Source organism: Piliocolobus tephrosceles, chromosome 19, assembly GCF_002776525.5.
Source record: "Piliocolobus tephrosceles isolate RC106 chromosome 19, ASM277652v3, whole genome shotgun sequence".
Lineage (NCBI taxonomy): Eukaryota > Metazoa > Chordata > Mammalia > Primates > Cercopithecidae > Piliocolobus > Piliocolobus tephrosceles.
Window position 1 is genome coordinate 16,756,832 of NC_045452.1, and position 26,775 is coordinate 16,783,606.

Genomic DNA, 26,775 nt, shown 5'->3' on the forward strand with positions numbered 1-26,775 from the left:
CTCCATGGCCAATGATCAAATAGGTGGGCTGGGAACAAGCCAGGGCCCTAGGCCCTGCGTCTGGACCTGGAGCACTGGCTGTGCAGCAGGCGCAGCAGCTAGCGGGCAGTGGGCAGGACCTCTGGCTGCAATCCCAGCCCCTAGTATGTTTGTGGTAGAAAATGTGGAGGAGCCAGGAGCTATAAAGCCCAAGTATGGCAAAGCCAAAGAGGTAGGAGGGAGATATGGTGACCGGGGACCAAACCAGGTGTCAAGGACGTGGGAGGGAAGGCAGCATTGGACCCAAGTGGAAGCTGGAACTTGTGAGCGTGAAGATGACCGTGGAAGAGCAGCTCAGCTTCCTGACCCTGTGTATGTTGCACAGTCTCCTAAAGATAGCGGGCAATGGATCTAGATATTGCCATCAAAAATGCTCCACTAAGAAGTTGTGTTTTTGACTCATAAAAGCAGAAGAACAAGTTAAATGTTACTTTATGCATGCAGTTTACTTGGATGTGACTGGTATTGCCCGGAGCCCATGAGATCTAGTCTCCCTTTTTCTTGCTAAGAGAATCCCAACTTTGTCTAGTCTGTAGTCATATGCCTAGTTAAAAATACTTCCCAAACTCCTCTGCAACTAGGAGTGGCCATGGGACCCAGTTCTAGACAATGAGATTTAAGCGTAGAACTTCTGAGAGAGCTATAATTTTCCTCATATCAAAAGACCAACTTAACTGGATCACTCCCTTTTTTATTTTTCTTGGCTTTTTTCCCAATGTTTTCTGCCTGAAATTCACATGTGAAGCTCGACTGTGCAGCAGACACCTTGAGGTTGAAAGCCACATCCTAACAAAATCAGGGTGCTGAATGGAACATGGATTTTTCTGTTTTTTGTTTTGTTTTGTTTTTGTTTTTGTTTTTTGAGATGGAGTTTCGCTCTTGTTGCCCAGGCTGAAGTGCAGGGGCGCAATCTCGGCTCACTGCAACCTCTGCCTCCCAGATTCAAGCGATTCTGCTGCCTCAGCCTCCCAAGTAGCTGGGATTACAGGCGCCCGCCACCATGCCCAGCTAATTATTTGTATTTTTAGTAGAGACAGAGTTTTACTATGTTGGCCAGGATGATCTTGAACTCCTGACCTCAGGTGATCCACCCGCCTCAGCCTCCCAAAGTGCTGGGATTACAGGCATGAGCCACTGCACCCGGCCCAGAACATGGGTTCTTAATGACTTTGCACGTACTCTAAACCACTAACTCTGGACTCCTTATTGCATGAAAAAGGCAAACCCCTATTTGTTGAGGCCACAGAAACAATGGTTCCTCACCTGCTATCATAAACAATGGGCAAAATATACCAAAATGTGTACTTTATGGAGGAAACACTAGTAAAAGGAGCCTTTGAGAAGGAACAGATACTGCTTTCCCCTGCTTTGTGAGGTCAGAGAACAGATTCTGAAAGCAGGCTGCAGGGTTTGAATACTGGTTCTTCAGGGGCCACTGTCCTACACCAAGTTTTGGTGCAAATCAAAAAAGGCAACTCCTCCAGGCGGCAGATACAAGTCCAGTGGGCCCACAGCTTGGTGAAAAGGTCATATCTTTTAATGAATTTGATAGAGGATTTGGTCCTCCCAGCAAACTCAGCCTCATACTAGCATCCATAACTTGTTAACCAGAGTGGGGGCTGGATTTCAGACTCCTGGACCAGGTGTCATTGATACACAGTGGTCATGGGGTCCACCACCTCCCACTTGTGAAGCCTGGGCTAGATGAATGGATTTCCCTTTGCCTCGATTTCTTTATCTAAAAGAAGAAGCTAGTAATAACATGCTATCTTTACATGCTATCACACATAGTGGGCAAAATATATCAAAATATGCATTTTGTGAAGGGAACACTTGTGAAAACAGACTTTGGGCCAGGCACAGTGGCTCATGCCTGTAATCCTAGCACTTTGGGAGGCCAAGGAGGGCCCATCACGAGGTCAGGCGTTCAAGACCAGCCAGGCCAACTTGGTGAAACCCTGTCTCTATTAAAAATACAAAAATTAGCTGGGTGTGGCAGTACATGCCTATAATCCCAGCTAGTCAGGAGGCTGAGGCAGGAGAATCACTTGAACGGAGATGGAGGCTGCAGTGAGCCGAGATCGCGCCACTGTACTCCAGCCTGGGTGACACAGTGAGACTCCATCTCAAAAAAAAAAAAAAATTAAAAATTAAAAATTAAAAAAAAAGAGAGAGAGAGAGACTTTGGCAGGGAAACTTACTGGATCATAGATTAGAGAACTGGTTTGGAGACTCCTTTGAAGCAATGAGTTTAAGCCTAAACTCGACTTTCTCCCTTTCAGAGTTATTTTGCATATGAAATGAGATACCCAGTATCTATGTCTGCAAGATAGAAAGCATACTACCTGCTGTTGTTAACAATGCAATGGCCATTATCATCCTTATCACCATCATCATTACCATGATCATTTTCCTTCCCTCATAATTTGTTTACAAACCCCTGAAATGTTGACCAGCAAATAACGACTCAATTATTCTTAAATTTAGAATCCAGTTGAACGATGGCCCACGGCTCTGCCTCCATCCGTGTTCACGAGCTCCTCGTCTCTCTCAACTAAATCCCAAAGCATTGCCTTGATTCCAAGCATCAGTCTGTCCTATCTGCAGCAGCATCCACCCAGGAAAATTTTAATTACCAACAGTTCTGTTGAGTCAGCTGAAGAATGAGGACTTGTACAATGGCTGTCTCAGTTTATTGTCACATCAGCACAAATAGAAGATTTTTCTCAAAGTGAGAGGGAGGAGCAGAGGGTGGTCTGGACCCTCCTAAAGGAGGAATAAAGGGCTGTGTTGAGTCTGGAAGCTCAGGTCAGGGTTTTGTTGATGAGCAATCAATAAGGCACGACCAGTGGGTAGAGATTCTTGCTCTGTGTTTAGAGCTGGGACAACAGCCTGTGGAATGTGGATCCCAGGAAGTGGTAGATCCAAGGGCAATCAGCTATGTGATTCCTCTGTTTCTCCCCTCACACTCAGCCATAACCATAGGTGTGAAAACAGGTGGAAAGCATCACTGACAAGAAGCTCACTTAGGAAGAGCACCAGCAGCCTTGGGAGGGGGGAAAGCCTGGGAGATCCATGTAACAGAGGAGCCCTGGCCCCTCCACCAACTGCCCGCACCCCAGGTGTGGCTGGTATCAGGTCTTCAGAGGAAGGGAGTTGTCCCTAGGAAAGGGAGCAGGGACAGAGTGAAGAATGAGGCTGGAAGAGGAGTAAGGAGCCAAGAGGATGGAGAGAGACTGAGATGAACTCAGCAGTGAAATTCCACAGTGGCAAAATGGCAAATCTACATTACAGAGTGGTGATTCCTGCAGTGCCTGTCAATGATGCCTCAATGTCTCCCCCTCAAGCCTCCAACCAAATTTCCATTGCTCACTGATGCCTGATGTAAGTGGACTCACCTGAGGAGGACACAAAGAGAAGATGAGATGCACAGCTAGGTCCTCACTTTGCTCAACAGAGGCATCTCAGGATGCCTGAGCAGTCCAGAAACAGTGAGCCCTCGGGACTCTGCAGAAACCCAGGGGAGGGGCTCTGGACTTCCTCAGGGATTGGCAGGGGTTTGAGTCATTTACATCTTTGAAGGGCAAAGGTTCTCAGTGGAGATCTGGGTTACGCATCCAGGGCCAGGTGGACAGGAGTCTGCACATTTCATCTTCTGCAAAGCCTGTTTGGAAGGAGGGTGGGGTGCCTCCAAAATGGAGACTCTGAAGATATCCATGCAGATCCCAGCTCTACACTTACAGGCTGCTTGGCCTTGAGAAAGCTCCCTGACCTCTTGAAGTGTTATTTTCATCTGGCATGGTGCCTGATTCCTAATCGCCCTCAACCACTCTTCAATGACTGTGCAAATGAGCCTGGTGCTGAAGACAGTCTTTATGCAGAGATAGCTCCACAGACTCAGCCTGAGGGAAAGCTGTGTGGGGGAGGAGGGAAGGCTGAGTGCTCTGTCTCCGGGGAGCAAAGAGGAGCAGGGGCGCCACCAACCTTCTGCCTTAGGTCTTCTAGGGTGGTCTGCATTTCACCCCAAATACGTAGCTACACGTTATGCCATGTAAAGATGTGGAGTAGAAGCAGGGATGATCTTGAAAATGATTAGCAACTGGTACAGTCAGAATGGACGCCATCTGTCACCGGTGTGTATCAGCCACGTGTATAAGGTATTCGTGGGCGCAGAAAATAGCATCCCTATAGGCAGCACATTGTGATCAACTCATGGCCTTTGACGGAACATGTATGCTGGTCCCTGCTTTACAGCCTCACTTAAAACCACGCAATGTTGGAAATAGCCCTTCTCTCCATGAGCTTCAAATTCCTCAGCCATAAAGTGAGTAGAGAACGCCCTGCAGAGCTGAAGTCAGGGTGAGGGAAGCAGGGTGGGGTGGAGTCCAGCAACGGAGTAATTTCTGGAGTCCCAGCCTCAGCCCCCAGCCTTGGGGAGCTCTGGGGCACAAACAAGCTCTCGGACTCTGATGGAGTTTGGAGACCGAAGAGCTGGGTGTTTTGCACCCACACTGGTCAATTGGTGACTACACGTTGCTCCCATTGCGGCATGGACTCCCAGGCATGGTGGCTCTGCCTATGCTCAAAGAGACTCCAGTTCCCAAGAACAGACCTGTGACTGTGGCGGTGTAGGTGACAGCCATCGCAGCAAAACAGTATCTGGGCTTGGGGGCACAGAGTGGGTTACAGGGATGGGAGAGGAGGACCACACTACCTGGAACTCTTATGGGAATCAAATTAAACAGTATCAATGCATGTCGGAGTTTTTTCATCTTTCCATCTCTGGGTGCAATAATGCTGATAACCATTTACATCTCTCTTACCATAAGCCAGGCACTGTTCTAAGTGCTCCACATGAATTCACTCATTTTATTCTCACCTCCAGATGTGAAAACTGGGGCACAAAGAGGGAAAGTAACTTGCTCAAGGTCATGCAGCCAATAGGTAGCAAAATGGGTACTTGTGCCTGGAAAATGTAGGTCCACAGGCCCTGCTCTTAAACACCGTGACGTGCCGCATTCGGGTGTGGCCAGGGCCATTCTCCCTCATGTGCTGTTCCTTACGGCAGTTGCCTGTACCTAAGTGTCAATTCAAAGTTAAGTTTTTTAAGTTAATGAAATTTAAAAGGCAGTCTTTCGTTTGAACTAGGCACCTCTAAAGTACCTCATGTAGAAAGTTGCTACCATGTCATATTGGACAGTGTAGACACAGAATATTTCCAATAGAATGTTCTACTGGACATTAAATACATACACACACACACACACACACACACACACACACACACACATACATATATATATATATATATTTTTTTTTTTTTTTTTTTTTTTTTTTTTTGAGATGGAGTCTCACTCTGTCACCCACCCTGGAGTGCAATGGTGCAATCTTGGCTCACTGCAACCTCTGCCTCCCAGGTTCAAGCAATGCCTCCGCCTCAGCCTCCCAAGTAGCTGGGATTACAGGTGCGCACCACCATGCCTGGCCAATTTTTTGTATTTTTAGTAGAGATGGGGTTTCACCATGTTGGTCAGGCTGGTCTCGAACTCCTGACCTCAGGTGATCCACCTGTCTCGGCCTCCCAAAGTGCTGGGATTACAGGAGTGAGCCACTGCGCCCGGCCAAGGTATTTAATGAAATAATAGCTAAATACACATTCGCTATTATTACTTCTGCCACTTCTACTTATTATCTTTGTTGCTTTTATTATTGTTGCTAATATAAAGCTGGAAGGAACCACCATAGAGCTCATATCACATCACAGATGGGGAAATCAAGGCACGGAGAAGGAACTCTGCATAAAGGTGGCAAAGCCAGAACTCTCTCTCGATTCCCTGGATGGCCGCCTTTCCACCAGTGTGCTATAAAACAATTCCATAGCCATTTTAGCACTTCAACTTCAAGCTTTGTCTGTGGGGTTTAAATATTCTATCTCTGACCAACCGTGAAACCATGGAAACTGAATGGCAAATTGAAAAGGCAGCAAACAAATTAGCTTGCAAAACCCCACAAATGATATAATCACTCCAGTATTTAAGCTGCAGATATTCTCTGCATTTCAACCAAGGCCCTTCTCAATTGCTTTTGTAAACCTGCACTTGTGTGTTCCACGTTCATCGTCAGCCCACACAATACTGTGGCCAGACTTTACATCCATCCTCAGCTCCACAGATTCAGAGCCCAAACTCAAAAGGGGTGAAACTTACTCTTGACCCAGACCTTTACCCACCCATCCTGGGCAGGAAGGCCAAAACACATGAACAGGTCTCCAGTTCTGTTGTTTTATTCCTCCTGGGAGGCTCCAAAGATAAGTAAATAGGAGTGCTAGTCTGTGGGTGGGAAGAGAGTAAAATTGTTTAAAGTGGAACAAGGGGGAAATTATAATAAAAACTAGCCAGAAGCAGAGAGGCGTCTGTGGTAGACTGCATTAATGGTTCAATTTTTCACCCCTTCTGGTATCCACACCTTTTGCCAATTAAATGGGGTGCTGCATTTCCCACTATGCTAGAGCATAATTCTTTACCTCTGTGGGATTTTCTTTGGCCAGTGGAATGCTAGTAAATGTAACACATGGTCCTGAAAGCTCTTGTGTAATTGAGCTTGCTCCTTCTTGTGCCATGAGAAGAACATGCCCACTCATCCCAGAGAAGATGGAAGAGAGGCAATGGGGTCAGAGCTGCCTCAGCTTAGCTAGCCCAGATAAACCCAGATGAAAGCAGGGCATGCATTCCTCCCACCCATGCTGACCCAAAAAAGCATGAGTGAGTCCAGCCAAGGCCAATAGGGAGCCCACCTTAGCCCAGCCAGTCCTCGCACAAGAGGCGTGATCTGTAATAAATGACTTGTTTTAATTCGCTGAATATGGGGGTTATTTGTGACTCAGCAAGAGCTAGCTGATACAGCATCCTTGATTCCTCTCTCCCTCACTTCTCACATCCAGTCTATCAGCAAGTTCCAAATAAATCTACCCACTGCTTTCCAGTTGCATGGCCACACACTCAGTCCATTCCAACTTCATTTCTCACATAAACCACTGATTCTCTCTCACCTACACTCTTGCCTGCCTCCGATCCATTCTCAACACAGAAATTGGGATTCTTTCTTCAAAGCAAAATTGAATTAGGTCTCCCTAGACCTAGAGTAGAGATAAATCTTAATAAAATCCCAGCTCCTAATGACGCCCGCCAGGCCCCTACAGGATCTATCCCCTGATGACCCCTTCCAGCTCTGTTCATCCCACTCTCCCTGAAATCTGACCAACCTTCTTTTGGTTCTTGAAACATGCCAAACTCTTTCCCACACTGAGGTCTTTGCACATTCGTTTCCCTCTGCCTGAAATGCTCTCCTCCCTATTTTTAGCACAGCTAACTCTTTCTCTCCCTTGAGCGTCATCATAAATATATTTCCCTGGCTGTATTGCTAAAGAATGGTTCCCTGTGTTTTCTCCATCTCAAACTAGCTATCTCTTTCTTTGAATTACTGAAATTGACTACTTTTTTTTTTTTTTTTTTTTTTTTTCTCCCCGAGACGGAGTCTCGCTCTGTCACCCAGACTGGAGTGCAGTGGCCGGATCTCAGCTCACTGCAAGCTCCACCTCCTGGGTTCATGCCATTCTCCTGCCTCAGCCTCCCGAGTAGCTGGGACTACAGGCGCCCGCCACCTCACACGGCTAGTTTTTTGTATTTTTTTAGTAGAGACGGGGTTTCACCATGTTAGCCAGGATCATCTTGATCTCCTGACCTTGTGATCCGCCCGTCTCGGCCTTCCAAAGTGCTGGGATTACAGGCTTGAGCCACCGCGCCCAGCCTGAAATTGACTACTGTTTTATTCCTTTGTCTGGTTTCTTTATTCACTGACTCAAAACTTATTTATGAAACTCCTATTACATGCGAGGCATTGCTCTAGGTGCTGGGGAGGCCACAGTGAACAAGATAGACCAACTCCTTCCCCCTCATGGAGTGCTCCTAGTTGGGAATACAGGCACTGAACAAGTAATAAATAAATTATGGCTCACACACCTTGCTCTCTGTCGGGTGTCATGCAATCAGGGCAACAGAGTAAACAGGGGAGAGTCCATTGGCGTTGACTGCTTTGCTTAGCAGAATTGGTTGCAAGTGAAATAGTGAGAGAAATAAAAAGTATATGCAGACCCAGAAACTCTAGATCAATCTCTTCTACCCAGCACTCAATTTCATCCCTTTGTGATCTCATCCTCATTCTGTTGAACAGCCCCTCTCGGTTCCTCCCCCAGTCTTAAGTTGTCCTGTCTTCAATGTTGTTTACTTCATTTGCACAGAATGTCTCTCATTATTATTTGTGTGGGCCCCAATACCTAACCAACTTAGTGTGGGAGATCAGACTCCCATCCCCATTGCACCCTTCGCTCCATTCGATCAAAGCCCAGCTGTGTTCTTGACTCACGTTACTCTTGTGCTCATCAGAAAAGAGACCTCTAGCTGGGCTGAAATCTCCTTATTTTTTTGTCTACTTCTCCACAGGGCAATAATGATTTATAGCAGTTCCCATGAATTTGCAGACTTCCCACATTATATTTCTTCTAGCTCTAGAAAAACTTGATAACGTTTCCTTCTCTAATGCAATAAATTTACCTTCTGGTAAATACTACTCTACTCAAGAGAGATAATGTAATTTTAAATAGTGATAAATGAGATGAAGAAAATAGAGCAGTCTTCTGTTTAATAGAAGTGGCAAAAATGGGCATCCTTATCTTGCTCCAGATCTTAGAGTAAAAGCTTCCAACTTATCTCTGTTCAGTACCTCAGCCTTGAGTTTGCCATATACGGTTTTTATTGTGTTGAACCACATTTCTTCTATTCCTAATTTGCTGAGAGTTTTTATCATGAAGCAATGTTGAATTTTGTCAAATGCTTTTACTGCAGCTATTGAAATGATCATATACGGTTTTTGTCTATTTGTTCTCTTCAACATGGTACTAGAAGTCCTAGCCAGAGAAATAGACAAAAGGAAAAAATAAAAGGCATTCAAATTGAAAAGGAAGAAGCTAAATTGTCTCTGCTTGTAGGCAACATAATCTTATATATAAAAAACCCTACAGACTCCACTAAAAAATTGTTAGAACTCATAAACAAATTCAGTAAAGTTGCAGGACACAGTGTCAACATACAAAAATCAATAACATTTCTATACACTAACGGAACACTATCTGAAAAAAATCAAGACAACAATCCCATTTATAATAGCTACCAAAAAACTACTTAGAAATAAATTTAACCAAGGAAGTGAAAGATCTCTACACTGAAAACTATAAAACATTGAACAAAAAAATTAAAGAAGACACAAATAGATGTCTTTTCAAAATAGCTAGGAGAGAGGATTTTGAAAAGGTATGCCATGTTCATGGCTTGGAAGAATTAGTATTATTAAAATGTCCACACTACCCAAAGCTATTTATAGATGCAATGTAATTCCTATCAAGTTATCAATGACATTCTTCCCAGAAATAGTTTTTAAAAATCTAAAATTAATATAAAGCCAAAAAAAGACCCTGACTAGCCAAAGCAATCTTGAGCAAAGAGACCAAAGCTGTAGGCATCACACTACCTGATTTGAAAATATATTAGAAAGCCACAATAAGAAAAACAGCATGGTACTGGAATACAAAAAGACACATAGACCAGTGCAATAGAATAGACTGCCCAGAAATAAATTCATGCATATATTGTCAACTTATTTTCTGCAAAGATGCCAAGAACACATGATGAAGAAAGGACAGTCTCTTCAATAAATAATGTGGGAAAAACTGGATATCTACATGTGGAAGAATGAAATTAGACCCTTATCTATCACCATATACAAAAATTCACTCAAATGAATGGCTATTATCAAAAAGCCAAAAAATAACAAATGCTGGTAAGGATGTGAAGAAATGGAAACCTTTAAACACTCTCACTGGAAATATAAATTAGTTCAGCCATTATGGAAAACAGTATAGAGGTTTCTCAGAAAATTAAAAATAGAACTACCATATGATCCAGGAGTCTTGTTCCTAAGTATATATCCAAAAGAAATGAAATCAGTATGTCAAAGAGATATCTGCAATCCTATGTTTATTGTAGCAGTACTCACAACAGCCAAGATACGGAGTCAATCTAGCATCCATCAACAGATGTATGGATAAGAAAAATGTGGTATATATCCACGATGGAATAGTCTTTAGCCACAAAAAGGAATGAAATCTTGTCAATTGTGGCAAATGAACCTGGAGGACATTATGTTATGTAAAAGAAGCCAGACTGAGAGACAAATACTGTGTGCTCTCACTAACATGTGGCAGCTAAAAAAAGTCAAAACTCGTAGAAATAGAGATTAGAATGGTGGTTGCCAGAGGCTGGTGGGGAGGAGTAAAAAGGGAAAGTGGAGAAGTTGGTCAACAGGTGCAAAGTTACAGTTAAGAGGAATAAGTTCTGATGTTCTATTGCACAGTAGAGGGACTACAGTTAATAATATTGCATTGTATTGCATATTTTACTTTTTTATTAGTATTATTTTAATTTTTTTTTTTTTTTTTTTTTTTTTTTTTTGAGGCAGAGTCTCACTCTGCTACCCAGGCTAGAGTGCAGTGGTGCGATCTTGGCTCTCAGCTCACTGCAACCTCCACCCCCCGGGTTCAAGTGATTCTCCTGCCTCAGCCTCCTAAGTAGCTGGGACTACAGGCATGCATCATCACACCTGGTTAATTTTTGTATTTTTAGTAGAGATGGAGTTTCACCATGTTGGCCAGGCTGGTCTCGATCTCCTGGCCTCAAGTGATCTGCCTGCCTAGGCCTCCCAAAGTGCTGGGATTATTACAGGAGTGAGCCACCGCGCCCGGCCTGCATTGCGTATTTTAAAATAGCTAGGAAAGAGGATTTTGAATGTTCTCATTGCAAAGAAATGATAAATGTTTGAGAGGACAAATATGCTAATATAATCATTACAAAATGGATACATCTATCAAAACATCTGTGTACCCCATAAATATGTACAATTATTATTTGTCAATTAAAAATAAAATAAAATTTTAAAAAATAGGGGAGAAAATATGGCTTAGGTAGCTGCCCTAGTCTGTGTTCAATCAACATTTGTTGAATTAGTAAATCAACAAGTGAAAGAAACAATTAAGGGTCTTGCAGCTTTTCTTCTCCTCCCCAAGTCAAGCTTCTTTCCACATCTCCATTTTCTGTCTTCTCCTGAGAGTTAGACTGAATTAACTGGGTGTTTCTTTCTCCAGATGTGATCCAGGTTGAGATTGAGCAGATTCATTCATGTAAAGACTAATCTGTTATAACAAAGAAGCCCCAAAATTCAGCTGATTAAATAAGAAAAAAGCTTATTTCTCTCTTATCTAACAAAGACGAGAGGTCCAAGCTGACAGAGCAGCTCTGCTCCATGAAGTCATTCAGGGGCCCAGGTTCCTTCTATCTTCCAGCTACGTCACCCCCTGGCATTTTGTCTTTACCTCCATGATCAAAACTGGGTCACTACCATGCCCATACTTTGGCCTACATAAAGTAGGAGGCAAGCTGTTTCTTAAAGAAATAACAGCAAGTTACACATCCCATTGGTGAGACTTTAATCAAACTCAGAGAATCTCAGAAATGTTGTCTATAGCTGGGTGGCCATGTACTCAGATAAAATTGGGGATGTGCTATTTCTTTTTTCTTTTTCTTTTTTTTTTTTTTTTTTGAGATGGAGTCTCACTCTGTCACCCAGGCTAGAGTGCAGCGGCGTGATCTCAGCTCACTGCAATCTCCACCTCCTGGGTTCAAGTGATTCTTCTGACGCAGCCTCCCAAGTAGCTGGGACTACAGGTGTGCACTACCACGCCCGGCTAATTTTTGTATTTTTGGTGGAGACAAGGTTTCACCTTATTGGCCAGGCTGGTCTCGAACTCCTGATCTCATGATCTGCCTTGCCTCTGCCTCCCAAAGTGCTGGGATTACAGGCGTGAGCCACCACGCCTGGCTGGGGATGTGCTATTTCTAACAGAAAGAAAGAGAGAATGGATATTGGGAAACAGCTAACAACCTTAGCCACACTCACACCTTTTCTGATAACCAAACCCTGGCGAGGCACCATTTATTCTGCTGCTTCCCCTCTCTGAAATGCTCCTTTTCTTCTTCTTCACCTATCAAACTCCTACTCTTCCTGTAGAGCCCAGCTCAAATGCACCCAGCATCACTCAGCTATTCAGAGCCATTTGTGCCGAGGGCTGTGGAAGGAGTGCTAAGCCCCTGCACTCTGAAGACTTCACCATGAGATTCTGCAGGTAAAGCATTAGCACATTGCCTGACTCAATAAGTGACTGAATGGATAGTGTGTTCTCAATAAATGAGCAATGTCATCATTGCTATTGTTCTTTTCTCAAGGTTTTCCTGGGAAGAGGTCCCATGATGCAGTAGAATGAGCACCAGCTTGAGAACCAGTAGACTGGTGCTTGAATCCTGTTTCAGTCACTTTTTCACTATGTGACGATGACCTGTGCTTAACCTTTCTAGGACTCTGTTTCCTCATCTGTTAAATGGGAATAATAGCATTACTATCTTATAGAGGTAATATATTTATTAAATTATATGATCTATGTAAAGCATTAAGTACAATGCCTCCAAAGAAAGTTTCAATGAATGGTAGTTTTTCTAACTTAGCTATCATCATTCTCATAATCAGGGAAATATAACCACGTGTATTGATCAGGTATGCATTTAGCTGTAGAGTAGCAGAACCCCATAACAATGACACTGAAAGACGGGAGTTCATTTGACTTCCAAATCAATGAGCCCAGAGGTGGACAGGGCAACAGTGGAGACACAGGAACTCAAGGACCTGGGCTCCTTCTCTTTTTTCTCTTTACCATCACTAGCATGTTGGCTTTTCTCCTTGCATATGTCACTCCTAGCCACCAAATGATGGCTGTGCCTCTAATATGAGCATATTCCAAACCAGAAGTAGGAAAAACGAAAAAAGGAGGCTTGCCAGTCAAGTCTCTTCCTAGTTATCAGGGAAAATAATGCTTCACTGGGTGGCCCATCCCATAAACCTCCACTGAGCTCTCAGTGGTCAGAACTGTGCCATATGTCTGCCCCTAAGTATCAGGTAGCTGGAAGAGGAGGTTGTGAACGGGTGTAGGATCAGCCACTAACAGTGACCGTTATGGGTTAAATTATGTCCTCCACGAAGCTATGTTCCAGTTCTAACCCCTGATGCATGTGAATGTGACTTTATTTGGAAATAGGGTCTTTATAGATGTAATTAGTTCCTGGAGTAGAGTAGGCCCTTAAGGCAATATGACCAGTGTTCATGTAAGAAAAGAGGGGCACAGGGAGAAGACAGCCATGTGACAATGAAGGTAAAGATTGGAGTGATGCTGCCACAAGCCAAGCAATGCCAAGAGTCATCAGAAGCTGTGAAGAAAGCAAAGAGGGGTCCTCCCCGGAGATTTTGGTGAGAGCGTGGCTCTGCCAACATCTTGATTTTGGACTTCTAGCCTCTAGAACTGTGAGAGAATAAACTATTGTTGTAAGCCATCCAATTTGCAATGTTGGGGTACAGCAGCCCTCGGGAATAAATACAGTGACACTGTCACAACCAAGTGAATAAATGGATGCATCACACTGTGACTAGTGCTAAAATTCAGGGTTGTATTAAGCAGACTCGATTAAATCATTCATTCATTCATTCATGCAACCACAGTCTGACCTGGAGGGTTTGCTTCAAGATAATGTTACAGCCCCGAGTGCAGCCCCTTATCTTCCCAACAACTCCTGTTCTTGGGTCTCTAGAGCTGCTTGCTCAAGAGCAGGTTTAGGTGTCCACACATCAAGTGGTTGCCTGCACACAGCTGAAGCCAACAGTGCATGAGAGGGCTTAGCCCCAGTTGGCCTCTATGCCTGCACCTGGCTGCACCACTGGGAAAGTGGCTGGTGACAAGCAAATGTAACCTACAGCCTAAAGGACCCAAGACCCCAGAGCTGCAGGAAGCCTCCATGAGGAGCTACTGATGCAATTAACTTGGGAAACACTTGCTAAGAGTTGGAGTAGGAAGAAGCAACCTATGGGGCAAATTGGGACAAAAGACACATTTTTATGCAATCAGGTAGACTTGAACTGTGAGTTATTACGGTTTATCAGAATGTCTCTCCTGCTCTGCAAACTATCTTTAAAGACAAACAGTGCTTCTCCCCAGGGTGGAATCTTTCTCTTATATTTATTAAACTCTATTGAGCAAGCATAATGCATCATGCTTCATGCGTCACTATAGCCTCATCGCAACAGGAAAATGGGGGAAAGTGCTATTTTAATCCTTATTTTATAGACAGAAAACCTGAGGAAATTGACCAAGGCTGTGTAACCAGCAAACAGCAAAGCCTTGACTCAAACCCAGATCCATTGTTTCTGATTCGTGTGTCCTTGACCATTTAAAGCAATTCTGCCGGCCCAGAAATTATGCTTAATGAGCTCAGAAGACCAGCTTCTTTACTGAACACTTGCTGAATCCAAATAGTTATTATACCATATTTCACAGGAAAAAAAAAATACATATTAGTCTTCTTACTCTTAAGTTTGTTTCCCATAATTTTTCTTTAAAATATCATACATCTGCTGGTCTATGTGGGCAAAAGACAAGCAAATGAACAAATAGAAACAAGCTTTTTATAGAAAATTGAGATGTCTTTAAAATTCTTTATGTATATTTTTTAGGCTTGAAGACCAACTTTCACGTAATATACTCAGATCTGAATCTGACCACATCATTGGCAATATTGTTTCTAGTTTGCTTTGTAGAAGAAAATGCATCCATATGTCACAGTATTCCATAGAGAAGTAAATGTTTCGGAGTACTCTAACCTTGAATAAACTGAATAGTTCAGAGAATTCTGGATTTAAATCACAACTTCCCTATGTCAAATGAAAAGCCAACCTTGACTTAGGATAGGAGAGACTGTTACAGTGGGGACAACACTGTGACTTTGGGGTCTTGAAGCATCTCAAAATCAAACCAAATAGGGCTTTCTTTTCTAGGGAGAGGGAAGCAGAACTGGCAGGGACTTTGCAGGAGGCTGGCAGGTGGTAAGGGGAGCATGTAACACGAAAGGGGAGTTTAACTGGATTTCTCCTTCTGGTCAGCCTCAGAACAAGCTGTTCTGCACCTGGGTGCTTGCTTAAACTAAAGGATGAGCAAAGTTTAGGAGCCTGTAGAAAGGAGAAGCCTGACTAAAGTTTGGCTGAGCCAAGTTCATGGGTACTAGGATCACCTGCTCACCTGCTTCTGAGTTGTGTGACCTTGGGTGACTTACTTTTCCACTCCGAGATTCAATTTTCCTTTTTTTTCAAAATATGGACAATAACTGGTCCCTGTCTTACAGCATAGTAAGGAATAGATGAAACCCTTTGCAAAGAACTATCCAGCTCTATTTCCTCCGGCCTACAAGAGCAGCTAAGGACATAGTAAGTCCCTGTCTACTGTAGCTGCCATCCCTGTATACCTGCATAAAATGGGGCTGGGCGAGGCCCCTTGTGTTCCTAAAGTTCTCTGAGTCTGCAGCGTGAAAGCAAGGCTATTCCCACTCTCTTGGAGCTTGAGACTCCCTCACTCCCATACAGTGACAACATCCCAAACACAAGCTTGGTAAATCTGTTCTCAGCCACAAAGGAAATGGATGACAAAGCTTGATTAAAGAGGACATTTTCCATTTTGTTATTTTTTTAATGCATCTGGTTAGGGAAAATAAATAATTTTTATCCGCCAGGACATTTTTCAGACGCACTTTAGCCTGGGATGCCAGAACCAAGCAAAATGCTCAGAATCTTCAGTTCTTAGGAAGGAGATGTAGAAGGTAGGAACTGAGGAAAAGGAACTAGGCAGCTTGAAGAACGGGGAGTGTGGTTATTCTATCTCTGCTCCTTGTCCAGCAGAGGGTGTGACAGATGATGGCAAAGAGTCATTTATTCAACTGACCTGTGAGCACCCATTAACCTATGTGCTTTACAGATACCATCTTGTAGAATCTAACTCCAAGACCCCATCCTGAGCTCCGGGACCCTCATGACCCAGCCCTGCTCTTCTGACCTCATTTTCTCCCCCTCCCCTGTCGTTCTTCTCCAGCCACATGGGCCTCCTGGCTAAGGCTATTCCTCCACTAGAGAAGGAGGCCTCTCCCTCCTTCTCTAGCTCTTCCCTCTTCCCTCAGCCTGAAATCAGCTCCCTTTCTTACTTGAGTCTCTCCTGAAATACCAGAAAGAACTTCCCATCCCCAGCTCCTGCGATGTAAACAGCCCTCCCACTGCCCCTATGCCACCCCCATCCCCCACCATGATTCCTTTATACTCATGGGACTTACTACCACTTAAAATGATTTTTTTCACATTTGTTTTCCATGTTCATGTTAAGCTCCCCCTACAATGTAAACTCCATGGTATCAGGGACTTCATTTTATGCCTACCAAATTTCCATTGTCTACAACAGCTCCTGGTATAAACATAATAGGTGACTGATAAATATTGCTCTATTATCTGACTTAATCCAGCCTGGAAGGTAGGTATCGTGGTCCCCATTTGACAGATGGGGAAACAGATCTTCAGAAAAACTAAGTCACTGGTCCAGGGTTGTACGTCTAGTAAAAGGGAACCCTGGCTTTGAGTCCGCATCCCAAGCTTCCTGTACCACCCACTGTCTCCTGAGAAATAATGCTGTTAAAAGTGGCTCCCAGAGTTACCCACAGGCTCCAGAGAACCAAGAGCTCAGTCTCAATCCTAAAGTGCAGAACGGCTATGAACTCCAGCTCGTCAGGATACTGGCAACGGACATAAACCCCAGGCACTGCTCCAAGATCAGATATCAGATTCGCTAAGTTCAAGTGCACTGGAATCATCTGTCACCCCTTTAAAATTATTTACTCTAAGCAGTTGATAATGAGAACATTTATAAAGATGCCCACCTGAATAGAATCTTAAAGTAACAGACAGCCGGTGCAATGGTTCACTAATTGGTCTTTGCTAAACATCAACTCAAATGGCCAAAATATTCCTTAATGGACCAACTATAGTAAAAGTCTGGGTGCAGGTGAGATGGGAAAGAGCCTTCAGCTATGCGTGCTGTGGGCAGGCCCTGAGGGCCTATGGAGGCAGCAAGGAATCTGGCAATGAACTCAGGCTTTGGAGCCAAATAAACCTTAGAATCCTCCTTCTTCCAGCCCTACTCTCTCCTTCCCTACTACTTACTACTTATAGCCTTAACGGGAAGTGGGCTGTGATTAACTTCTCTAAGCCTCACTTTCAACATCTACCAGGTGTGGGATCAAAGACATAATAATGGTACCCAAATTTATGGCAGACTATGGAAAATAAACCACATTGTGCCTATGAAGCACTTGGCACATTCCCTGGCACATGGCCGGTGTTTGATAAATGATAGTTCACACATTTCTCTTCAGCACACCTGTTTCCTTGAGATAAGTGGCCCAGAAGTGGGAATTTTATTAACTTTTTAATAAGGAGGCTATGAAATAATCTCAAGACTAGAGTATACTTGGCCATTCTTTTTAAAACCCCATTCACTGCATTTGCGGCTCGCTTGTCTTGCACCAGGCTCTGTGCTTAGCTCTAAAAGAGATAGAGATGAATAAGATATGAACCCCAAGGATAAGACCCTGGTGATTGTGTCTATGGAGGTAATACTGCATTTTGCCTTCTAAATAAACTTTGTTTTCTCATGCTTAATTAGTATCATTTCTTCTATGTGCTTAGTAATTGGTTCAATGGGTTGTCAGAACTGTGGTTGTCAGAACTGTGGATAACTGTGGTGATAAAAGTACTTTTCAGTTTGGGGCTTTAGCACAGTCTTTTTTTTTTTTTTTTTTTTTTTTGAGACAGCGTCTCGCTCTGTTGCCCAGGCTGGAGTGCAGTGGCGCGATCTCGGCTCACCGCAAGCTCCGCCTCCCGGGTTCATGCCATTCTCCTGCCTCAGCCTCCCGAGTAGCTGGGACTACAGGCACCTGCCACCTCGCCCGGCTAGTTTTTCATACTTTTTAGTAGAGACAGGGTTTCACCGTGTTAGCCAGGATGGTTTCGATCTCCTGACCTCGTGATCCGCCCGTCTCGGCCTCCCAAAGTGCTGGGAGTACAGGCTTGAGCCACCGCACCCGGCCTGCACAGTCTTAACTGTCTCATTCATTCAGTAAGTATTTGGTGGGACATGGTGGCTCACGCCTGTAATCCCGGCACTTTGGGAGGCCGAGGCGGGTGGATCACCTGAGGTCCAGAGTTCAACACCAGCCTGACCAACATGGAGAAACCCCATCTCTACTTAAAAAAATACAAAATTAGCCAGGCATGGTGGCACGTGCCTGTAATCCCAGCTACTCGGGAGGCTGAGGCAGGAGAATCGCTTGAACCCAGGAGGCGGAGGTTGTGGTGAGCCGAGATCATGCCATTGCACTCCAGCCTGGGCGACAAAAGCAAAATTCCGTCTCAAAAAAGAAAAAAAATATATATATTTGGGGGTACTCACTAGGTGACAGGCACTATTTTAGATGCCAGGGATACCATGGTGAACAAAGCAAAGTTCCTGTCCCCATAGAGCTCATATCTAGCTGGGAAATGTGGTAGTTTTAAGACATGTCTGCAAACTCGTTCATCTTTTTCTCATCAAGAGATGGGCTCTCCATTCCTCACCTTGAACCTGGGCCCACCTTAATGGTTGGTTAGTCACAAGAGTAAAGAGGAAATGATATTCTGTGACTTCCAGACTGGGCCATAGAAGCCAGGCAGTTTCCTCCTGGTTGGCTGGATCACTTGCACTGGAGCTGCCACGTAAGAAATCTGACCATCCCGATGTCTCTATGCTGTGAGGAAGCCCAAACTAGTCCACATGGAGATGCCCTGAGTCTACAAGAAAAGACAGAGCGGACAGACGGAGATGTTGCTCTGGCCACCATGTCACTGAAACCATATGAGGGTTCACCAAGCCAGGACCACTGAGCTGAGCCTTTCCCAGGTTCCTGACCATAAACATAATAACATGATTGATGGTGGCCAGACACAGTGGCTCACACCTGAAATCCCAGCACTTTGGGAGGCTGAGGTGGGAGAATCGCTTCAGGCCAGGAGTTTGAGACCAGCCTAGGCAACATGGAGTGATCTTATCTCTACAAAAAAGTCTAAATATTAACCAGATGTGATGGTGTGTACCTGTAGTTCTAGCTATTCAGGAGGCTGACGGGGGGCAGGATCACTTGAGCCCAGGAGTTTGAGGCTGCAGTGAGCTATGATTATACCACCGGACTCCAGCCTGGGTGACAGAGTGAGACCTTGTCTCAAAAAAAAAAAAAAAAGATTAATGTTGTTTTAGGGATAGTGTATGATGCATCAATGGATAACCAGAATAGAGAGAAAATAATAGACAAATAAACACATTTATCAGGTAATAATAAACATTATTAAGAAAAGGAAAACAGAACAAAAGAATAAATGGACATGAGTGTCATCAGGGAAGACCTCCTTGAGGTGGTGACAACTGTACAAATATCAAGGAAGGAGCCTCATGCAGCATTCCCAGTGAAGGGAATAGCACGCATGAAGGCCCTGGAGCAGGAACATGCTTAGAATACTCAAGGTCAAGCAAGAAGGAAAGTGTAGCTGGGCCACAGTGAGGGAAGAAAGAAATAGAAGAAAGTTAAATCAGAGAAGCAGGCATGGGTCAAATAGAGCCTTACAAGATAGCATCATCAGGATAAAGATTAACACTCACAAAGTACTTACTTACAAAGTGTCAGGCATTATTTGAAGCACTTTCCGTGTATAAATCCATTTAATACCACAGCATCCTTCAAGATAAGTAATAGCATTAACCTCATTTTACAGATGAGAAAACAAGGCACAGAAAAGTAAAATACGTTGCCGAAGATCACAGAGCTGGTGAGCGGCAGAGCTAGGATTTGAATTCAATCCGTCTGTCTCCAGAACCCACGACTTACTTAACCAGTACTCCTCAATGCTAGGGTGAGAAATTTGATTGCATTCTAGGTTGCGTGGGAAGCCACTGAAACTCTGAACAGGGGCATGTGTCAGTGGCGGGGCTGACATTGCATCAAGGTTGTTCTGGCTACACTGTGGAGCATGGATCGTAGGGAGGCAAGGGTGGAATCCAAAGGACTCACCAGGGGACTATTGTAGTCCCAGTAAGAGATGATGTTGGCTTGCACTAGGGCAACAGCTCTGGAGGGAGTACAGAGAGGGTGGGTTGGGAATAAAGCTTGGAGCTGAAATGACCTGCTGATGGGTAGAACCAGATGTGAAAGAAGAACCAAGGATGACTCCCTAAGGGTTTCGATATGAACTACTGGATGAGCAGTGATGCCATTTAATAAGAAAGGAAATTGAGGAAGGGGGAGATTTGGGCATCAGTCATTCTGGGGCAGTTCTAAATCTTAGTCATTTCTACATGGACCCACCAGTCTCCAGCACAAGGCCTAACCCATAGGAGGATGTGAGCAATATTGTTTGAACAACAGGGCGACCGAGACCCAAGTTTGGCCTTGCCAGAGTCTATCATCCACAAAGATTAAAAATCGCAATTTCTGGCCGAGCACGATGGCTCATGCCTACCATCCCACCACTTTGGGAGGCTGAAGCGCATGGATCACTTGAGATCAGAAATTTGAGAACAGCCTGGCCAACATGGTAAAACCTTGTCTCTACTAAAAACACAAAATTAGCTGGGCATGGTGGTGCATGCCTGTAATCCCAGTTGCTCGGGAGGCTGAAGAAGGTGAATCGCTTGAACCTGGGAGGCGGAGGTTGCAGTGAGCCAATATTGTGCCACTGCAATCCAGCCTGGGGGACAAGAGTGAAACTCCATCTCAAAACAAAAAAAAATTGCATAATTTCTCTCTAAAATCATCAAAGATGACCTCAAAAGTCCTTCTTCATCATTTATACTTTAACATGAATAATTTTTGTCACACCCTTTCCTGGGATCACTTTTTTTTTTTTTTTTTTGAGACGGAGTCTCGCTCTGTTGCCCAGGCTGGAGTGCAGTGGCCGGATCTCAGCTCACTGCAAGCTCCGCCTCCCGGGTTTACACCATTCTCCTCCTCAGCCTCCCGAGTAGCTGGGACTACAGGCGCCCGCCACCTCGCCCGGCTAGTTTTTTGTATTCTTTTTAGTAGAGACGGAGTTTCACCGTGTTAGCCAGGATGGTCTCGATCTCCTGACCTCGTGATCCGCCCGTCATGGCCTCCCAAAGTGCTAGGTTTACAGGCTTGAGCCACTGCGCCCGGCCCCCTGGGATCACTTTTTAAGATCGGAGATGAGGGTCGGAGTCGGGGGAAGGTCCTGAATACTTGGGTAAGAGATGAGACCACACCTCTGCAAGTTCAATGGGCAAGTTCAAAGGCCTCCTGAACTCCTGTAGATCTTATATGCACAGCACCCAAAGTGCAAATGATTGCATTGACTAAATGGCACCCATGTTCCAGGCCTCATACTAAGCACTTGTCATACCTCATCTTGCTTGACCTCAACACCACCATGCGAGTGCAGTCCTGTTATCCCTTTCCAAGTGATGCAACTGCTCTCATAGACGGCAAATAATTTGCTGACGGTCTCACAACTTCTAAGTGATAGAGGTAGTATTTAGCCCAAGGTTGATTCAAAAATCGGTCCCGTATTCACAATAGCAAAGATGTGGAATCAACCGAGGTGCTCATCAATGGTGGACTGGATAAAGAAAATATGGTACATATACACTATGGAATACCATACAGCCATAAAAAAGAATGAGCTCATGTCCTTGGCAGCAACATGGATGCAGCTTGAGGCCATTATCCTAACCTAATGAATGCAGACACAGAAAACAAAATGCCACATGTTCTCACTTAGAAGTGGGAGCTAAACATTGTGTACACACGGATATAAAGACAAGAACAATAGACACTACAGACTCCAAATGGGGGAGGGAGGAAGGGGGGAAAGGTCGAAAAACTACCTATTGGGTACTATGCCCCCTATTTGGATGATGGCTTCAATTCAAGCCCAAACCTCAGCATCACACAATATATCCATGTAATGAATCTGCACATGTACCCTCCGAATCTACACTTTATTTCAGTTGGTGCTTTTCCCACCCGGCCACCCTGGGAGAAAGACTGACGAGGTACAGTGAGCTCTACAAGGTGTCATAGGCACAAGGTCCCTGACCTGGCTCCACTCCTCACCAGCTGAGGACCTTGGGTCAGTGACTTTCCTTTTGTGTGCCTCAGTTTGCTGAAAGGAATAGTAATGAGGTTCCTGACCTCATTATGCTTCTGTAGGGACTTAGAAAGTAAGGTGCTGGCAACTGTTCTTGTTACAGTACTAACAATCATGGCAGGCCTCCTGGAGGAGTGGAAAGCAGTGTACTATGGACTAAATTATGTCCTCCCCTCCTCCAAATCCGTATGTTGCAGCTCTAACCCCCAATGAGGCTATATTTGGAGATGGGGCTTTTAGAGGGTAATTAGGGTTGAATGAGGTGATAAAAGTGGGGTTTTGATCCAGTAGTACTAGTTTCCTTGTAAGAATAGACACCAGGGCCAGGCACAGTGGCTCATGCCTATAATCCCAGCACTTTGGGAGGCCGAGGCGGGTGGATCACCTAAGGTCAGGAGTTCAAGACCAGCCTGACCAACAGAGTGAAACCCCATCTCTACAAAACTACAAAAATTAGCCGGGCATGATGGCATTTGCCTGTAATCCCAGCTACTCGGGAGGCTGAGGCAGGAGAGTCACTCGAACCCGGGAGGTGGAGGCTGCAGTGAGCCAAGATCACACCGCTGCACTCCAGCCTGGGCGATAGAGTGAGACTTCGACTCAAAAAATAAAAAGAAGACACCAGAGAGCTCACCCTCCTCTCTCTACATGCTCAGAGGAAGAGCCATGTGAGGCCAAAGCGGCCATATACAAACTAGGAAGATGGCTCTTGCCAGGAAACAAATCAGCTGGCACCTTAATCTAAGACCTTCTTGCCTCCAAGAATTAAGAGAAAATTAATTTCTGTTATTTAAACCACCCAGTCTATAGCATCTTGTTATGGCAGCCCCAGCAGCTAACACACAGTTCCAAGCTGCGCTTCCTTTCTCATTGCCCAGACTTTCCAGATAGGACTTTCTGCCTCCTGCTCTCCCAGGGCTCTCCCCCTCTAAACATGCAAATGTACTCACTCAGTTCCCAGGAAATGCGAAGCAGACGGCCCTGGAATTCAAAACAGCCTGCAGACTGCAGCCTCTTATTTTAATGATTCTAATTTATCTCCAAAATTATCAATAATAAATCAAACTAAGTGGAACTAAAACAACTTTCCCTGTGGCTGTGTCATGTTCTGTTGGAAAAGACGACCCCTTCAAAAGGCTGTGTTGATCACCAAATCCTCCATCTGCCCCGCGAGCAGGTTCCCTGAGAACGTTCTCAGTGACTTTCCTCCATGGAGAAAGACTTTTCCATTTGTGCCTAACCAGCCATGCACGGTTTTAGGAGCACCACATATAATCCTCATTGAATTTAAGCGTATGGGGTAGGAATGAGTATGACCCCATTATACTAACGGGAAAACTGAGGCACAGAGGGGTTCAGTGACCCTTTCAAAGTCACAGAGCTGGGATACTAACCCAACCCTCCCTAGCCCCAGTCCCACATTCCCTCCCATGAAAAAGTTGCCTCTGGGGGGTGTGCAGATGTCAGCTTGGTGCCCTGGAAAAGGCTCGGGCTTTGGAATTCAGCATCTGGGTCTGAATTCCTCCTCTGCCTTTAATGATGGGTGGGCATTGAGGGAAGTAGCTGAGTCTCACTGAGCATCCTTTCCCATCTCTAAAAGTGGCAGCTCCTCATGCTTAAAGGATAACTGTGTAAGTAACTCCAGAGAGCTCCTAGAACAAAGAACACAGGAACAGCATCCCTGGAGGCGATCCGTGGGGTGGTGGGGAATACATCCCCCAGCAGGTTGTAGGAAGACTGAATTAATACTGGCAAAGCACAAAGTAAAGTGTCTGTGACTTAATCAATAATCACAATTATCATTATTTATTATGGTGTTTGTCTGGATTCTTGCCGATATTCACAAGCTGAAATTCAGGTGTAATAAGAACGGCATTGACTGTACTACCTCCTGCTTAGCCAGTTGAATAATTGTAAATTATGGTCAGTAAAGTGGAGTGTTCTTGAAACCATGGGAATTCAAAAGTACATCATCCAGCCTGAATGACTACTTCGGAAAATAAGAAAGATGAGGTCAAAGAAGTTGTAAAATTGTTGGAGGTCACACAAGCACCGTCTGGTGGAATCAGGGTGAGAACACGAGTCTCTCCTGTCCCTCAGCACCTTCCTTCCTGAACTTCCTCCCCCACAGAATAACAGCGCTGGTCTGTTGCACCACACTATGCAGTCGAAATGTTGCTTTCACTGATATGACTATTGTTTGGTCCTTGTTACCGGTTGAATTATGTCGCCCGGAAAGAGATTCTGAAGTTCTAACCTCCTATACCAGCGTATTCCCCGCTACCCGCCACGGATCACCTCCAGGGGCGCTGTTCCTATGTTCTCTGTTTTTGGGGCTCTCGGGAGTTACTTAGATGATGGTGCTTGAGGCGTTAAAAGCTGTCCTTTTTAGAGATGGGAAAGAAAGCTCACCAAGACTCAGCCACTTCCCTGAATACCTACCCATTGTTAAAGGCAGAGGAGGAACTCAGACCCAGATGTTGAACTCTTATTTGGAAATAGAATCTTCATAGCTGTAATCAACTTATGACAAGTCACATTAGAGTAGGATAGACCCTAAATCCAATAGGACTTGTGGCCTGCAGAAGAGATGACAAAGGCAGAGATTGGAGTGCTGGGTCTACAAACCAAGGGATGCCAAGGATTGCCAGCAACACCAGAAGCGAGGAGAAAGACGTGGAGCAGCTTCTCCTCCTAGACCTTTAGAGAGAGCACAGCCCCGCTGACCCCTTGATTTCTGACCCCAGCCTCCAGAAGTGTTCGAGAAGAAATTTCTGTGGCTTGAGGCCACCTGGTTTGTGGTACTTTGTTACAGCACACCTAGCAAACTAATACAGTCCCCCCAAGCAGACACTGGAGTAATGTTCCCTGCTTTTCAGGTAAAAGCCCAAGCTCAGAAGGTATGAATGGCTAAGATGTCACCAAACCCTCCTACCTCACTGCTCTCCAATCGCACTGGCCTCTTTCTCTTCCTCAAAGCCACCAGGGCCTTGGCACTTGTTCTTCCTGTTGGGAACTGTGTTAGCCTGTTCTTGCTTTGCTGTAAAGAAATACATGAGACTGGGTAATTTATAAAGAAAAGAGATTTAAATGGCTCGTGGTTCTGCAGGCCATACAGAAAGCATGGTGCTGGCATCTGCTTAGCTTCTAGGGAGGTTTAGGAAACTTCCAATTATGGTAGAAGGTGAAGGGGGGGCAGGTACATCACATGGCTAGAGCAGGAGCAAGAGCGTGGGTGGAGGGAGATAACCAATCCTTTTAAACAACCAGATCTCACAAGAGCTCACTCGCGTGAGGATAGCACCAAGGCGATGGGGCTAAACCATTCATGAGAAATTCATCCCCATGGTCCAATCACCTCCTACCGGGCCCCACCTCCAATACTGGGGATTACAATTCAACATGAGATTTGGGCAGGGACAAATACACAAACTACATCAGGAACACTCTTCCCAGACCTTGCAGTTGGCTGCCTCCTCCTGCCCCACCCCAGGCCTTTATCCAACATCACTCTTCAAAGAAGGTCTCCCTGCCCACCACTATCCACCTCAGTCCCACTCTTTATATGATGCCCTCTCCTTCTTCATCCCCATCAAGGCACCAGAGTGATCTTGCTTATCTCTTGGATACATGTTGATTGCCTCTCCCCCCACAAAAACATTTGCTTCTTTGAGGAGCTGGAATTCTGTCTGCCTCTGTCTTTCCTGTCTTTTTAGATGACAGCACATGACTGAAGCTCAATAAGTACCTGTTCATAGACTGGAAAGAGCAGGAGCTTTGAGATCAAACCTGTGCTCAAAATTTAACTCCACCATTTTTACTTCGGTGACTTTATTCATGTTCTTAAACCTTCCTGGTGCTCAGTTTCCTTGTCTATCAAGTAAGAACAGTAACAGTCAACATCTACTGAGCTTCTCTTTGTGCCAGGTGCTGTCCTAAGCATTCGAAAGGCATGAATGCATGTAAACTTCATAAAAACCATATGTTAGAGGTACAATTGTTATGCTCATTTTACAGTAGAAGAAACAGACAGAGAAGCTGAGTAACATCTCCAACATTCACACACTGCACTGGAATTTGACTTCTTGTTTGACCAGAATGCCTGCACTTAAGCGTTAGGATTTGCTCTTCCAACAACGCCAATGATTTGCATCTCATTAGGCGGTAGTGAGGACTGGAAATGATTCATGTACAGTACTGAGTGTGGCCCCTAGCATATAATTAGAGCTCAACTTATAGAACTCATCAAAGTGTTGCTGTTTTTGTTGCAAGTCTTGTGACAACACTCAAATCCAGTGTCTTTTCACTCTTGTTTTCTACTTTCTTCAGTGGTTCATTAATCAGTGGTCCACCCTTTATTTTACTCTATGTGCTAGCCATTGGAATTCACAGGCAAATTTTGCTACTGCAATTGGCCCAACCAGGGGACTGGGAGAGATTCCTCTATCTTGGGTTCTACAGAGCTCAGTT

General features: G+C 44.7%; 1 protein-coding gene across 1 annotated transcript in view; it reads left to right on the top strand.

Moving 5' to 3' along the window:
• Nucleotides 1-224: 224 nt before the first annotated feature.
• ISX (intestine specific homeobox) overlaps nt 225-26,775 on the top strand; it is an 83,110-nt gene continuing 56,559 nt past the window's right edge. Inside the window, exon 1 of the mRNA XM_031934659.1 lies at nt 225-351. Within this exon, the coding sequence (XP_031790519.1) occupies nt 225-351 (127 nt within the window). The remainder of the gene's footprint in view (nt 352-26,775) is intronic.